General features: G+C 33.5%; 1 protein-coding gene across 1 annotated transcript in view; it reads left to right on the top strand.

The window, feature by feature from the left end:
• Nucleotides 1-2,824: 2,824 nt before the first annotated feature.
• LOC143255840 (bone morphogenetic protein 2-like) overlaps nt 2,825-17,620 on the top strand; it is a 59,494-nt gene continuing 44,698 nt past the window's right edge. Inside the window, exon 1 of the mRNA XM_076512159.1 lies at nt 2,825-3,693. Within this exon, the coding sequence (XP_076368274.1) occupies nt 3,390-3,693 (304 nt within the window). The 5' untranslated portion in view covers nt 2,825-3,389. The remainder of the gene's footprint in view (nt 3,694-17,620) is intronic.

The raw sequence follows: 17,620 nt of genomic DNA, 5'->3' as shown, positions 1-17,620 counted from the left end.
CTCTCATTTATCTGAGATCAAGTCAGATACATTACTTCTGTTGACTCTTTGTTTAGAGTTTAGACTGTATAACCTTCATAAGACTGACCATATTTGTTAGAAGTTTGTGATTTAAGCCTTTCTGTCTCAAAGGCCTTTAAAACTGTGTTGTAGTAACGCACACTTAAGATTGATACCAAAAACTTGAATGTGAGTTAAGCCTGTTAGACAAACTGAAGAGTTCTAACAGTTTGTTTGAAAACTTCGCGTAGAACGACATAAAGTCGACTTAGTCGTAGCCGTCACGTACATGTTAAGTCGCTCTTGTCATTATTAAAGTCAGTGAGATTAGCTTTGACATTTATGACTACCCAAATCCAGGAAATAAGTTACAAAAAGTCTTCTCGCTCAAATCTATTTTTACTTTATCAAGAAATGACGATTAATTCGTTTTGAGGCCCAAGAGCATTTCAGTATCCAGTTTTCAATGTACCTAGCTTCTTAATTATACATAGTCGGTTTTATTTTGTGTTAGTTGCATAAAAAAACACATTGTTTACAAAAACAGTCCTTTTCATTTGTGTTGCCTATAAAAAATAAATTTTGTATGTCACAAAATACATTATACCAGGATAACCGAATAAATAAACGCACGTGCACAAACACAATTATGCAAAGCATTCATTCTAACTCATTCCTGAACTTGTTTGGTGTCATTATTTTTTTTTATAAAGGAATGAAAACTATGGCAGAGTAGTATTCGGACTCGTGAGTCCACATAAAAGAAACAATATCTAGCGAACGAAGCTTCCGAGTTTATCGAACTCTTTAACCTACAGTTCTCACATCTTTGTTTAGCGAAGACAACATTTTGGTAGGATACTTGAGTTGTGCTAATTGGACTGCATTTTGGTGGGAGACTTGATTTGTGCTAATTAGACAATATTTTGGTAGGATATCTGAGTTGTGCTAATTGGACAGTATTTTGGCAGGATATTTGAGTTATGCTAATTTTTCAGTATTTTGGTAGGATACTTGAATTGTGCTAATTAGTCATTATTTTGACAGGATATTTAAGAAATTTTGGCAGAATATTTGAGTTATCCTAATTGGGCAGTATTTTGGCAGAATATTTGAGTTATCCTAATTAGGCAGTATTTTGGCAGAATACTTGAATTATGCTAACTGGACACTAGTTTGGCAGGACACTTGAGTTGGCTGGTTGGCTGTTAAGATGACCACAGATGGGACGAATAAGTTAAAATACGTATGTTAAAGATTTAAATACGCGTGAGTTGTGGTAAAAAAAAACAACAACAAAAGTTTTCCCTGAAATGGCTTTATGATTTATTGCAATGTTTATTACGTTAAAACTGGTAAACAAATATTCCTATATAAAAAGGGAATACTTCATTACTAGCACTAGTTGTGAAACATGTTTTAATTCATTTGATACATGTTTATGTATGTTTATGAATGTGTAACTTTATTCACATTCATTTCTCCCGAGAAGCTTAGTGTACGTGCATGATAAATTGTTATTTGTTGTCGTGTATTTTTCGGTTGTGTGTGTACGTGTTTTCTTATCGCAAAGCTGAGTCCACCGATTTTAGCGTTGTAAATCCGTAGACTTAATGCTGTTCCAGCGGGGGACATTTTTTCAGTTGCTCCTTGAAACCAAACCCTAAGAAAGTTTATCAGTACAAATAATATAAAACATTAGTAGTTTTTAATATATCTCTAAACAATATTTAAAAAAAACTTACTTGACATTTCAGACGTGACTGTGAAAACTATCTGGTTATTTAAATCTACTCTTAACTATAAAACTCTAGCGTACATCCATACAATAGTATCAGGTACTATTAAAAAAAAACACATTATTTTTGGAACGAACAACGTTACCTTACCTAGATATCTTGTTCCTTGCATATGATCAGACATTGTCCAGATTTAAATCTACGAGTTTTCATTTCTCAAATATTTAGTAGCTGTCAACACAAACAAACACACAGTCGTACACGAGTGATGACTTTATTTTTCAATAAATCATGTTTAACACAATTGCAAAATGCACCAATCTCTCATTCTAAAGGAATATTTTAAGATTGTCTGAACTAACGGTGGGATACATTATTTCCTGTAGTTCGCCTCAAATGTTTGCTTGTTTGTTGTTAAGCGCTTCACAACGAGTTGTCTATGGATGCCCAACGTAAGTATTAAACTCTGAGTTTTAATATTATAAGCCTATTAAAAGGTCCACCTATTATTCCGGTGTACTGCTAGACCACCGGATGGGACATATTTAACTGACCTAAACATAAAAAAATAATTAACTATAAGAAACGAAAATCCTATTTTGAATTTTTTTCATAAAATGTATGGTGAGAGAAATGTTTTTTGTGGGATAATTAAAACAAAATAAATTATCAAGTCTGTAAAGGTTAATATCCTGAATGTTTTGTAAAAATTAGTTTGTTGTAGTATTAATATACATTTTATGAACCTTTGAAGCTTTCCCACCCCATCTTTGATATAATTTTAAATGAAATGTTAAAGTTCATTTCTCTTTTTTAAATACATTTTAATTCGTATAACAAAAGTATTTTAAAAATTATTAAACTTTAAAAAGACAACGAGGCTGACACGTGTTAATTTTAAACGCACATTTTCAGTTGTAGTGGAATTAGCCCTTCATCTTTAAATACACTTCTAGGTAAAAGATCGACAGACTATTGATAAAATCTTAGTTTATTTTTTATTTTCTGCATTGAATGTAATTTCAGATAATGAAAGGTTTATAAAATAATTTTGTTTAAAAACATGGCTTTAATTCTTACTGTCTCATATTAGAATTTGTTCTTACACCAGTAGTATTTCACATGATCTATACGTTCTACTGGCCCGTTGTGCAAGCGTCGTGTCTCTACTGTTACTTTGCATGTGAATACACAAGTTGGTCCAAGCCTTGAGGAAAGTGGAACTGTTCTGGAAGCGTCGAGAACTACGACAGGGAAAGAAAGACACTGCACAAGAATAATGACAAATCAGTCCGGTTTAAATACGACAGAACTACAGAAAATGTTGTTGGTTTAAAGTTAAAAGAGGCAGGGACAACAATTCTGAAGAATCAGCTGAAGATGTACTTTAAAACAGTTTGGCGCTGAGACGACACCCATGGAGTACTTGGTTTGAAGCTGTGTGATTGGTGTAGCCTTCTTACCACGCCTGCTCAGGTAGTGAGGTCCAAATCCTAGGAGAGAGCGCCCACATCCTGCGCTCGATCTATATAATACGAGCCTTGTGACGCTAACACAGTCGTCTCCACGAAACGCCTGACTGCCACACAAGCCTGACATTCCTCTGACTTCGTTACAGTAATTCAGTCGTTTTCCAAGAGAGTTCCAGCAATGAGTCCATGCAGACACGTGCTCAAGGCAGTGGCTTTTCTGCTACTGTTCATTTGTTTCCTTCAGACTGCTCTCTCTCGGTCGGTGACTTCATCCTACTTTCCGTCGGACATCAGAGATGATGCGACTGCCATTAAGAAACTCCTTCGACTGTTTGGAATGGAACAACCAGGTCGTCGCGAGCGGCATGCTGCTCCCCCGCAGTTCATGCTTGACCTGTACAACGCCATAGCGGACAGTGGAGGAATAACAAAATCACCAAACCCATATCACGCAAACATAGTCCGAAGTTTCCCTAATAAAGGTAGGACTCCAAACAAAAATATATTTTGTGGTAAATTTAACTCATAAAATCTCTGTAAAAAAATCTATTTAGGCAAAGACAAAATCCAGTAAAATATAATATAGGTTGTAATAGGGGTAAAATGGAAGAATCAGGGCTATGAGTAAGCCGTGTGGTCTAAATAGTGACAATTTTATCACTTTAGTTTTAATGTTTCAAGTTATATAGGTAACTATTCCTGTTCATCTTGACAGTGATTATTGTAATCTGAGACATCTTTCATCTACACGTTTCTAAACATCAGTTTAATCCGTGTTAATTAGTGAGATATTTCAGTTGTTTTGTCTGAGAGAGAATAGTCTTAAATTAGCCAAAATCATGTGATTTCAACGCCAACCAAAAAAATACAGCCCTTCATCAACATGTCATCAAATTTCGAGCCTTAAACATGCGTATTAAATCTAAAGAGCAATTTTTACTTTGTAGTTCCCGTTCAAAAGCATTTCTGCAGGATAATATGTGCGCAAAAACTCTGGCTGAGGATTTATGGGATAGGAAAAAAAATTTTGTTTCACAGAACTCGTTAAAAATGTCTGTAAATTAATCAATAAAAATTTATTCATATTGACATCTTGAAAAATGAACCTTTTTTCATACTACTCATTACATAATGTTTAGAGTTAAGAGCAAAGCTACACACTGGTATAATTGTGCTGTACTCGCCAAAGCAATCGAGACAAGGTTTTTTTACAAGCAATCAGATTTATTGCTGAGCCAGTGGACACTTGAAGAAAGGTGAGTGCATCTTTACTATCACTGATGGTTTCCCAGTGGCTCAGCGGTAAATCTCCTGTCTATAGCACTAAACTCCGGGCTTTAATTTCCAGTCATGAACAGATAGCTCCTGTTTAGCTGCGTGCTATAAACAAAACAACTTTCACTAATATTTCTTTGGAAGCTTGGTTTGTAGCAGTTAAACTCTGCTAGGAAACATTACTTTGTATATACAACTCATAACCAGATGTATAACATGCATTTGTGAAGTTAGAATTTGTTTATTTATTGTTTCTCTGAGGTATATTCCAGGTAGACTAACATAAAGAGTGCTAGTGTCCCGACACGCGTAAAAATCGAGTTCTATTTCAGAATTATATTGAAAACAGCTATCGAAGTCTAACTTTAATTTAAAAATCGAAATGAGGAGATATTAAATAATAATAACCGAATACATAAATGAAATTAAAATAGAATAATGTGTTTTGAGCGACTGTTTTCCTAAAACAGATATAAGACATAATAATTTGTTAGAAACCTGAATTTTGTTCAGGAATAAACACATTATATTAGGTATTCTAACTATTGATATAGTAATATTATTTATAAGTGTAAACGTATTTTTCATAAGTTTAATGGCCCGGCATGGCCAAGCGTGTTAAGGCGTGCGACCTCTTAATCTGAGGATCGCGGGTTCGCATCCCCGTCGCGCCAAACATGCTCGCCCTATCAACCTTGGGGGCGTTATAATGTGACGGTCAATCCCACTATTCGTTGGTAAAGGAGTAGCCCAAAAGTTGGCGGTGGGTGGTGATGACTAGCTGCCTTCTTTCTAGTCTTACACTGCTAAATTAGGGACAGCTAGCACAGATAGCCCTCGACTAGCTTTGTGCGAAATTCAAAAACAAACAAACATAAGTTTAAAGTTCATTTATAAGTTGTACTATGTTTAGCAATATATATCGATTACATTGTCTATAATTACGTTGAATTAACTGAGTTGACTCAGTTGACTAGCTGCTTCTGTGCAGATGGTCCCATAGTGGGAGAGCAGTGAGTTCACGGGACTTACAACACTAAACTTGGAGGTTCAATTCCCAGCAGTGAACACCGCAGATAGCGTAATTTGTCGTGCACTATTTTAAATGAACATACGCTCCTTATCAGTGAATTACGGCTGAAAATAAAATCCGGAAAAATACATTCGTATCCTTTTTATCTTTCTGGTTGAAAACCCATAATGAGCTTGCTAAAATTCATGGCTCAAGATGTCAACACTTATGTGATACTTAATCAAAACTACCATTCTACTAAAAGTCTTGTTTTAGTCAGATTAATGCTGTTCCAATGAGATTAACATATCAGATTATTTAGCTGAATTCCCAAGAGTTTTCACTCTCTTACAATTTCGTTTTTATTATAGGTTTTTGACCCTCTAACCAGAACTTTCATATAACAACTACACACACTGAACAGATAAAAGTCTTTTATTATCTCAGTTATAATTAAACATTAAGGATCAATCTTCGTGAAAACCCGAGTGCTTTCGGAAAGTATACCTCTCTGAAAAGGTAGATTAGCACTTACCCCATTCAGATGGAGAAAAAAACTGCTTTCCAAAAGTATTTAGTTATTGGGTTTGTAATTTTCTGACTTGCTATATTTCACTCTATGTAATTTCTCATTAACAGAAACAGAGAAACGATGATGTCATAAACACAGAATATTAACATATGCGTTGTAGAGTTTAAACAAAAAAAAGATTTTTCTTATCTGTTTTTTCAGGTATAAGCGAGTTCAAACTTTGACTGCTAGAGGGCGGAAGTTCGTATTAATTAAACTGCAACTTTATGAAGCGATGAACTCCTAATAATTTGATAAAGCTGTTGACTAACGTATGTTATGAGTCTTAAATAACAAGGATTAGATTAGTCTCACAAAAAATTGCTCAGTACAATGTCATACAACATACTTATTCATACTTTGTTTTGATTTTCGCGCAAAGCTACACGTGGGCTATCGGCTCTAGCCCTTCTTAATTTAGTAATGTAAGACTACAGGGAAGACAGCTAGTCATCACCATCCACCTCCAATAGTGGGATTGACCGTCACATTATAACGCCCCTACGGCTGAAAGAGCGAGCATGTTTGGTGGGACGGGGATTTGAACTCTCGGTCATCAAATTACGAGTCGAGTGTCTTAACCACCTGGCCATGGCGGGCCGTTATTCACAATAAGTTCACTGTGAATCCATTTTAAATCACCACTGGGTTTAATAAAAGAAAGATTTTAATACTTTAAATATCTATAAACTGAAAATGTACAACGTTGTGAAAATAAAAGCAAACATAAATTGAACACAATAAGAAAGTATTAATTCTCTTTCTGGGTTTCAATTTGATTTAAATCAATACGATTTTGTACTGCAGCTCTTATAGTATATTTCATGTTATTGAAATAACGGATTGTGCATGTCTCATTGGTCGATAGAAGTTTCTAAACGAGATAGGTTTGAAAGAAGTATGGTCTTATTTATGGACAAATATGCACATTATAATGCGTTCGATTTTGTTTTCGGCATATAGACATTGTTATATAAGTTTAATTGTTTAATATCTTTACTAAACTTAAACCTGTTACTTTATACATTGGTCAAAGTTACATTTGGGCGAATATAAAACATTTAGTTGCGATTGGTTTCGTGTTGTTTGATTTTCGCACAACTTTACACGAGGGATATCTAAACTAACCGTTCCTAATTTGCCAGTCATAGACTATAAGGAAGGCAGCTAGTCATCACTATCCGCCAGCAACTCTTTCACCGATGGATAGTGGGATTATATATCACTTAAAACGCCCCCACCTTTAAAAAGGTGAATATGTTTAGTAGGATGAGAATTCGAAGTCACGACCTTCAGGCTGCGTGTAAGCCGTCCCAACTACCTGGCCATGCAGGGCTTATGAGTTGGATATAAAACTGGATATCAGAACCGTATGAATCTACAACATGGAACAGTTCAGTTAATATGATAAATTCCTATTGCATGAATATTTAAACACTAAACTCCCCAGATGGCGTGGCGGTTTGTCTTTGGATATACAACTATACAAAACGGATTTTGATAACCGAGGCGAGCAAAGCACAGATAGTCCATTGCGTATCTTTGTGCTTAACTACGAAGCAAAACATTGAACACTATTAAGGAGATCATTATAGACTGTAAAAACAATATATATGTTTGTATCTTCCACATTTAGAATACAGAAAATTATGTTTCTGTCGTTTTTAAATCATTTGTCTTTTCAAACTGGTAGATGAAGTATGGTTTGGTTTTGAATTTCTTACAAAGCTACTCAAGGGCTATCTGTGCTAGCCGTCCCTAATTTAGCAGTGTAAGACTAGAGGGAAGGCAGCTAGTCATCACAACCCACCACCAACTCTTGGGCTACTTTTTTACTAACGAATAGTGGGGTTGACCGTAACATTATAAAGCCTTCACGGCTGAAAAGACGAGCATGTTTGGTGTGACGGGGATTCGAACCCGTGACCCTTGGATTACGAGTCGAATGCCTTAACTACCTAGCCAAGCCTGATGAAGTAGGGAAGAAAGTGGGAAATAATCATCTGATTCCTAGTTTAAAGAGTCTTGTGTAAATATATATATATGTTTTAGATTTTTCATAAAAAATTTATGAACATAATACGATTATATCATTTATTATGTAGTGATACCTCACGAAATTGAAAAATAAAATGAAAGTCACTTTAACTAGGATAACATAAATTCTAAAATATAAATCCATGAAACCAATTTATCATTTCAAGATAACTGATAGAATCTATTCATCTACCTCTGTTGTAGTTTATTAATTTTTGAAATAAACCCATTAAAAAAGTTACACTTTAATCTTATGAGCTTGCATAATAAGTATTTATAAAAGTAAAACGTTTCAGAGAAAGTACATGATGACAATTAATTTTATGACGCATGGTGACTAATACGTTGCTCTTATCCTAAAAAAGGTATTTGGGTATATACTTTATCAATTTTATATCTTTGTTCTTAAACTTTAAGCTCTTTTCGTAGCAGAAATTGTTGTATATTCAATGGATTAGTTGTTTAGTTACAACACATTACTTGCACATGTAAGCGAACTATTATTTTGAGTATTGCTACTTATTATATAATCAGAAGCTTTTCTGATGTACTTGCATAAGTAGCGACGTTTTATAGGAACCATACCCACGTGCTGATGTTCCACGTGTTTTAATGTTCGATGTTTACGTCACTTCAGTATTTATGTGCGCACTTACACAATTTCCCTATCGATGCACACTCGCTTTTGAAGCAGGTTTCGAGATCGTCATTTCGATACAACGCAGTGTTATAAAAGTAACAATAAAATATATCAAGCAAAAAGTTAAGTCATTTGTAGCAATATTTTAAACACCTGCTTCACTTAAGGTCGTTTGTTTTGAGGATGGAAAACATTGTGAAAATTTGCTTTCAAAAAGTAGATATCGAAATAAGAATTGAGGAGAAATGAAATGCTATTTACCTGACATGACCTAAAAATTTTCGAGATAGAACATGGGTAGCACTTGCAATAGGTTTCCATAACATCATTTCACAATAAGTGCATGTGTTTTCTTATAGTAAAGCCACGTCGAGTTACCTGCTGAATCCCCCGATTGGAATCGAACCCCTGATTTTAGCATTGTAAATCCGTAGACTTACCGCTACACCAGTGGGGGACGTTTCATCATAACCGTAATGAATATATTTGACCAATATAGTAACAATTATTATTTGTTTATTATGCCAATATTCACAACACTTTCGCACTGGATCTCCAATTTAAACGCTGAATAATGTAGTTACACCGTCTGTATATTTCGAACTTCGTATTTACATTAGAATGACAGTTTAATATACGATTCTTTGGTTTATATATGTATTCTTTAATCAGTACAAAACACAAATAAGTATGAACTTATCCTAATTCATCATTAATTGTGAATCGTGTAAACAGCAACAACTAGATTAAATATAATTCATCTTTGTCTATTAAAAGCACTCTTTTGAGTAAATGATTCCAATCCTTTCAATGTTCAACGAAGTCAAGAACTGAAAGAGCATAATTTGTATGTAAGTCATACAATGTATTCACAGATTTTAGTTTAAAGACACGTTGTCTATGCTTCTTGGGTTTTTTTATAAAAGTATACATGCTTAGCTATTAAGAGATTTATACAAAATCGGTATACGTGTATTTTTTTTTTCTAAATCTCATCGTCAAACGAAACGCTTTGGTGCATAAGAGAAATAAAAATACAGAAAGTATATTTTTGCTGAAATGTTTTTGAAAACGAGATTCCAAGAATTCCAAGAATAGTAATTGATGTCAAGGAAGATGTAAGCACAAAACCGATGGAGAGAAGAAAAGTGTAACATCAGTCTTGGTACATTATGTTGAAGATATTAAGCAAGGAGAGAAGAAAAAATAATTTCTTTCACCGTGCAGATTGTTCAATTTACAGTTAGAGTGACAGTTCGATACATGTTTAATATTCGAAGAAGAACAGATTCGCCAAATAGAAAGAATGAATAAATCAGAAAACGTTAATTTCACATCTAGATAACTGTACATGAGAAAAGAAGAAAGAAATTACCAAAAATAAAAGTCTAGTATTTTAAAAGAAGAATTTCAGTACGTTTAGCTTTATGGAAACAAACACAATAATGTGCAAAGAAAAGACTAATATATATATATATAAACGAGATGTTTATGTTATTTTTTCTAAGGTATAGTCTTTACAAGGAAAATGTCAAGAAATGGTATTTGTCAATTTAAACCTTCTACCAACAAGCCAGTTTTACTATAAAGAGAACGATTTAATGAATTTTTTTTCGATCCGAGTTCTGATAAGAAGCTGTGATTAACATATGAACATATATATATATACATGGGAGTGCTTGTTAAAGGAATTGGTGTCTGTTTAAAAGTAGGGCTTTATGAAGAAAAGTCCAACAAAATTTATTCTGGATTTGCGGTTTGCCGGTTCTATTGTATCTACCATTAATAAGATTTCTGCAAACCTTCCAAGAACCATTTAATTATACTGGGTAGTTCATCGAAGTTTTATTTCCCTTGTGCATTTCGAAATTGGCAGCTAATTTACACCGAAAAATATTAAAGGCATTTGAGTTCATCTCTAATTTCATCATTTATTTATGTGAAATGTTGATTGAAATAAAAATAAACTCAAAATGTTTCCTAATTTGTTGTGCGAGTCTAGAAGATATTGAAATAGAAGAGTGTTAATTATTTTTTTAAGAAAAAGGATAATGATACCATTTTTGCTCAAAGTATGAAATATGTCAGAGATGTTTAATAATAGTGGAAATTAAATTAATACGTTCTAAACGTTTCAAGCTACTAAACGGAAGAGGGCGCTTCATAGCACGAAATGTGTAAGAGATATTTAATAATAGTGGAAATTAAATTACATACGTTCTAAACGTTTCAAGCTACTAAACGGAAGAGGGCGCTTCATAGCACGAAATGTGTAAGAGATGTTTAATAATAGTGGAAATTAAATTACATACTTCTAAACGTTTCACACCAAACATGCTCGCCCTTTCAGCCGTGGAGGCGTTATAATGTGACCGTCAATCTCACTATTGATTGGTAAAAGAGTAGCCCAAGAGTTGGCGGTGGGTGATAGTGACTAGTTGTCTTCCCTTCTAGTCTTTCACTGCGAAATTATGGACGGCTAGCGCAGATAGCCTTCAAGTAGCTTTGCGCGAAATTCAAAAAACAAAAAAACAAGTATTTTCTAAGCTTTTCATCTAGGATTTAGTAATTTAATGATAATATTTCAAATGCAGTCCATATCCTCTGTACCTAGGATAACGCTATTCATAAGCATAACAACACTACGTTAACGCTTGCTTACTTATGTAAGTAGTATGCGTTTCAGCGCCTGTAAGATCGCTCAATCAAACGAAAACGCCAAAGGTGGTCGATTTATTTGCTGCGCACAAGAACCTGCAGCTTTGAAACACGTAAACGGTATTAGAAGTTAAACAAACCGTTGAATTTATCAGATTTAGAAACACTTTAGATTCAATCATTTATCATCCACAACGCTTTTTTCCCTCTCTTGGTTGACTCTGACGCATATTATCTTCAAATATTATGTGTTTCTAGTGCCTTGAAAATAAGTGTCCATTATTTTGACAAATGAGTATAACAACCTAACTTCGTGACACCTGTGACGAAGATGAAACTCCATCTGAAGTAAGTTATAAATAAATTTCTATATACATAAGAAATAAATTCACACATGCTTGCAGAAGTTTCAAAATAGCATTCTTCACTCTATAAATAAGGGAATAGTGAGTTTTAGAACTACTTTTATTCTGCATTTATAGTTTAAGTGCAAATTGTTCAAACGTTTTGGTAGCAGATAATATATTGGGCAATTATTTAAAAAAGGTAACACAGAACGAATTTTAATATGAAGTAATTTTTCTTTTTTCCTATCTGAAGTTAACTAAAATATCATGTTTCACCTTTTTTTATAATACACAAAGTGGTACAGCGGTTAGGGGCGATCGACTCGTAATCTGAGGGTTGAATCCCACGTCACACCAAACATGCTCATCCTTTCAGCCGTGAGGGCGTTATAATGTGACGGTCGATCTCACTATTCGTTGATAAAAGAGTAGCCCAAGAGTTAGCGGTTGATGGTGATGACTAGCTGCCTTCCCTCTGGTCTTAAACTGCTAAATTAGGGGCTGTTAGCACAGATAGCCCTCGTGCAACAATGACGTCCCTAAAGACTCAGATTATGAGTAAAGCTTCCTATTCACCTGGCCATACTGGCCCACAGATCGAACCTTAAACTGAAGAATTATGGAACATACGAGACTCCCTCTCATAAATTTATGAGAGTGTACACACAACCTAAATCGGTTCGAATAAATAAATATATTTAAAATTATATACAATGAAAATAGTGTTAGTGAAAAGACAATTAAAACTGTTAATTATAAATGAATTAATACCAAAAATAAATTAATATAATGTTATTTATTATTATTTATTTGAAACACTACATTTCAGGTAAGATTTTATGCTATTGAAATTATTATTTAATGTTTTTTTTAATGTAATATGTGTATTCAAAATATTACACTGCCTATTTGGAAAAACATATTTTCTCACTTTTATTTGTTTCATATTACGTTTTAAAGTACACTAGTATGTTACAGTCAAATTATAAATAATCACGAAGGAAAGTATGTTCAATTTGTACCTGTATATACATATATATATATATATACACACACACACACATTTCATTTGATAGTCTAGACTTCAAGATCCTGTTCTAATTTAGTTTTATACACAGTTATTGGTGAGATGGCAACAGTTCTTTATTGCGAAGTTTGAAGCTTTACAGTCGTACTTTTATTAATGTGTTCTTTGCGTGTTTAGGAGCAAGTTTGAAGGAACACTGGAGTAATAGTTCTAAATAGATACAAAATACTAATAATTACAAGCAGTAATAATTTTTGCGAATAATCTTTGTTTTTTTAATTTGTACAATAGTATATTTTTATGCAATATTCACTGAATACTAAGTGAAGTTTTTAATTACTCGCTTTTTTAGTTTAGCAATATGAATTTTTTTAGATTAGCAATATGTATTTTTTAGATTAGCAATATGTATTTTTAGTTTAGCAATATGTATTTTTAAGTTTAGAAATATGTATTTTTGAGATAACTAATACTAATGTTGTGTAATTTTGATAAACTAGTTTCCAAAATTTAATTTTATGACCACATATAAGTACTTTGACCAATTCAATAAGACCACTTTCGTTTTAATATATAAATTTTTGATAAAATAAATTAAGCTTCTCAGTGGCACAACGATATAAACCGGGTTTCGATACCTGTGGTGTGCAGAGCATAGATATCCCATTGTGTAACTTTGTGTTTAATTCTAAACAAACAAACAAAAGGAATTTAAAATTATCATAAAGTCTTCTAAGCGTTTGAATAAACTAAATACAGTAATTGGATTTTGAATTAATGCTCACTTATTTGATAGTATTCTAGAACCAGGTGAACAGCTATGTGGAACTGCCTTTAAATTGACATGTCTACATTTAATACTACTAATGGTCTTAGTACTGATATACCTATGAAAACTCATGTACAATTTCAACTTACATTTACAGACTAGGGCAGAACTTCGTTGGGTTTATTTTGAATGAGCAGCTAAAACAGAAACTCTATGTCGAAATGCTTCCCAATAGCTCAGCGGAAAGTTTTAAGAGTTATAGTTCATTTTGGAGCTTTAAACAATATTGAAAGATCCCGAATTCGAGCTAAATTTTCTTTTAGATAAAATTGTAGTTTGAGTGTTGTATTTTCAAAACTCTTCAACCACGCTAATATTCTGATACTCTGCACTGTTTGTAATCTTCCTGGATATGTCATATTCAGTAATATCTCTGTACCTGTTAATGTCAATACTTTGATGCAGAAGACTCAAAGATTGCATTATGCTAGAGTTTAATAATTTCGTCTTAATCAAACTCGGTGTCGAGTTTAATGGACAAGACTCGAAATTATCGTAATATCATTTCTTATTTTCATAAGCCTTCTCATACGTATATCTTTATTTATAATATTTATAATTTTCAAAGTTCCTGTTAGATAAGGTGTACAATAGAGAGTGGGTTTTATGTGTGAATAAGCTTTCGTATTGAAATGTATTTTTTGTGAAACCTGTTGAATTTTGTACCACTGCAGTAGTTTTAACGAACTGGTTCAGTGAGTTGCATTAAAAACCTCCAAACGATGGATATTTCCAACAAATCAATAATCTTTAAAGTTATATGCAAAGTTAAGAGATGAAAAATGTACATATGCAGTACCTATCATAACTCTGAATTTAAGAAGAAATATTTATATTTGCTTTAAAGAAACTTGCAAGAATGGAACATTCCATTGGCAAAGGCGCGTTAAGGCGTGCGCTTCGTAATCTGAGGGTTGCGGGTTCGCGCCCGAGACGCGCTAAACATGCTCGGCCTCCCAGCCGTGGGGGCGTTATAATGTTACGGTCAATCCCACTATTCGTTGGTAAAAGAGTAGCCCAAGAGTTGGCGGTGGGTGGTGATGACTAGCTGCCTTCACTCTAGTCTTACACTACTAAATTAGGGACGGCTAGCACAGATAGCCCTCGAGTAGCTTTGTGCGAAATTCCAAAACAAACAAACAAACAAACAAACAATCCATTGGCAAAGAATCGAACATACCACAGTAACTGTTTATGCATGTTATGTAATTGCAATAGAACATTTATAAACATCATAAATACTATCACGATATGATTGTACTGCAACTACCAGAACTTATTAACTGTGGACTGAAGGGGCTAGATCCATCCATTGATACATATGTTTATATTAACACATCTGCTTTTCAGATCACCCCAGTGGCATAGCGGTATGTCTGCGGACTTAGAACGCTAGAATCCGAGTTTCGATACCCGTGGTTGACAGAGCACAGATAGCTCATTGTATTACTTTGGGCTTAACTTAAAACAAACAAACTTTACACATAGTTTTAAAACACCTTTTTAAAAAAAATTGAGTTTGTTGCAACGATGGCATGCAATGCACAAATTTCGCCCAACATACGATGTAAGTTTAAATATCATTAACTAAGCTGTGAAAAATCAGAAGTTGTTTCGTTTCATAATAAAAATAAAACTCGGTAATTAACGTTACGAGCTCTGCCGTTCAAAGCTCATTAAAAGCAGCAAGGAGCTTTAAATTAATGTTTGGTTCGTTTCGAATTTCACGCAAAGCTACACAGGAGCTATCTGTGCTAGCCGTCCCTAATCTAGCAGTGAAATAGTAGAAGGAAAGCAGCCAGTCATCACCATTCACTGCTTACTCTTGAGCTACTTTTTATCCACGAGATTCACCGTAACATTATAAATCCCCCACGGCTGAAAAGGCAATCATGTTTGGTGTGAGGGGGATTCAAACCCGCGACTCTTAAATTGCCAGTTGAGTACACTAACCTCCTGGTCGTGTCAAGCCCTAAATCTAATAAGAGGAAAAGACGTCTCAAGAAATATACAAATAGGAACATGGTGCTATTCAAATGGTGGCATCCAATCGATTCAAAACATCCCTAGGAATATACACAGAGATAAAATATATGCATAGAATCAGCAAACGAACCGTTCGAAGACTATTACAAGAACTTGGTCTACCCTTGAAAGTTGCCTCCAAAAGTGCAATAATCAACCTGAGAACAGCGCCAAAAGAGCAAGTAAATTCGCAAAATAAATAAGAGATTACATATTCGACTAACGAAATAACGTCTGAACTTAATGGAAATTTATATTTTTATGCGTATGTGTGATCATAAGAAGCTAAGCAAGGACGTGTAACAAGCAATAAAATCACACATTGACGGATTCATAAAAGTACGTGTGATATTTCTCTACTAGAATAATGAAATATATTGTGGAGGGTAATGGTGTTGTGGAAAAACACATCATAACAATATCTTCTCTCATTACTTAGTGGATAACGTTTGATTTAACCTGGTTTGAATATTAGTAAGTTCATGATCCGAAACATAGTGTTCTGCATATTAAGAGATATTTAGTAAAGATCAGAGCGTTTGTTTCAAAAGTTATAACATGAACAATCCACGTTACAGATGCAAATCTTGTTTTAAAAAATTTTGGGATTCATTCAACCATCATTTTTACAAATAGGAGTTAACTGATCTTTAGTAAGTCTGGGTATTATGGAGTAAAAATGTAAGGAAATACTGGTTGAACGTGTAAAAAACAAAAAAGTAGCGCAATGTGTAAGTGATCTCGCTATATATTTAAGAGAAAGACGTACTAAATGTTTACTATTCAATTTTTTATGTTCTCCAATGAACTTCTTACGCCTAACATTATAATGTTGTGTATAAATACAAAATAAAACATATTTCTTTTCTCCACTTTGTATAAGAATTTGAGTGTTGATACATTGAATCCATAATTTCAACTGATGTTGTGTGTTCATATTTTAAGAAGCTTTTTGTATTTTTACTCTCTAGGCGTAGATAACATTGAAACGATTCACTCAAAATCACATTTGTATTTTAAACGCACTATTGTATAGACTGAAGATTTAAACTGATTCGCAAATGAAAAGGAAATATTAACTATAAGTTTTAGTTTGCAGTTCTCAGTTAGAGAAGTAACGTATTTCTTTTCAAAAAAGTGTAACAACCTTCACTGTAAGCAAGTGCTGGTTGAAACCAACCTATGATCTAGTCTATCACGTTCGAAGTGTAAATCTAATAAAAACCCATGTACGGATGTCGAAACGGTTTATACAAGAAGCACTTCAAGAATAGAAGAAACTGTTATATCTTGCAAGATGGAATATTTTTCAAATTTAACTTCAGGGCATTTCTTTCTCTAATTTGGCGTTTCTCTTGGAGCGAATGACGTCGTCTGGTGATTATCTTCCAAAATCCAGTAAGTATTCATCCAACTGTAGGAAGGTTATAAGGTTATACAGAATCAAAACATTAACAATGTTTCAACTGAGTTTTTACACACAATGTTTTAAAACGTTGCATTTCCATATTTTGATCTAAAGCATTCAAAGTTATAAGTTTTCTTACACGTCGGTTTTAAGCATGGACTTAATGTTACATTATTTTTATTAAAATTTTTATTACTGCGCGAATCTATGTGGGATCGTTACAAAGAGTTATTTATTTTAAAAATAAAAATAAAGAAATTAATAGAAAAACTGAAACTAACATATTTATTATTTCTTACTGATATAAACACAAGAAAAAAATAATTTCAGTCGTACTGAACTTCTATATGTAGTTATCCATTTTCTACTCTCTAATTCCCAACTTATGGAAATTTTCTAAATATGGGTCTAGCACTATAATTATTTTATTTACGTGTTCGAATTTTAATAATTTATAATCACTGTTTATATTTGGTATAGTTGTTTTCTTTGATTTATGTTAGTCACTGCCAAAAACTAAAATACATATGTGTAAAAACTTAATTATATTCTCATGTTTTGCCAACGGTTTCTTTGTAAT

This window comes from Tachypleus tridentatus, chromosome 7, assembly GCF_004210375.1.
Source record: "Tachypleus tridentatus isolate NWPU-2018 chromosome 7, ASM421037v1, whole genome shotgun sequence".
In the NCBI taxonomy this organism is placed as follows: Eukaryota; Metazoa; Arthropoda; class Merostomata; order Xiphosura; family Limulidae; genus Tachypleus; species Tachypleus tridentatus.
This window is presented reverse-complemented; position numbering and strand designations above follow the sequence as displayed.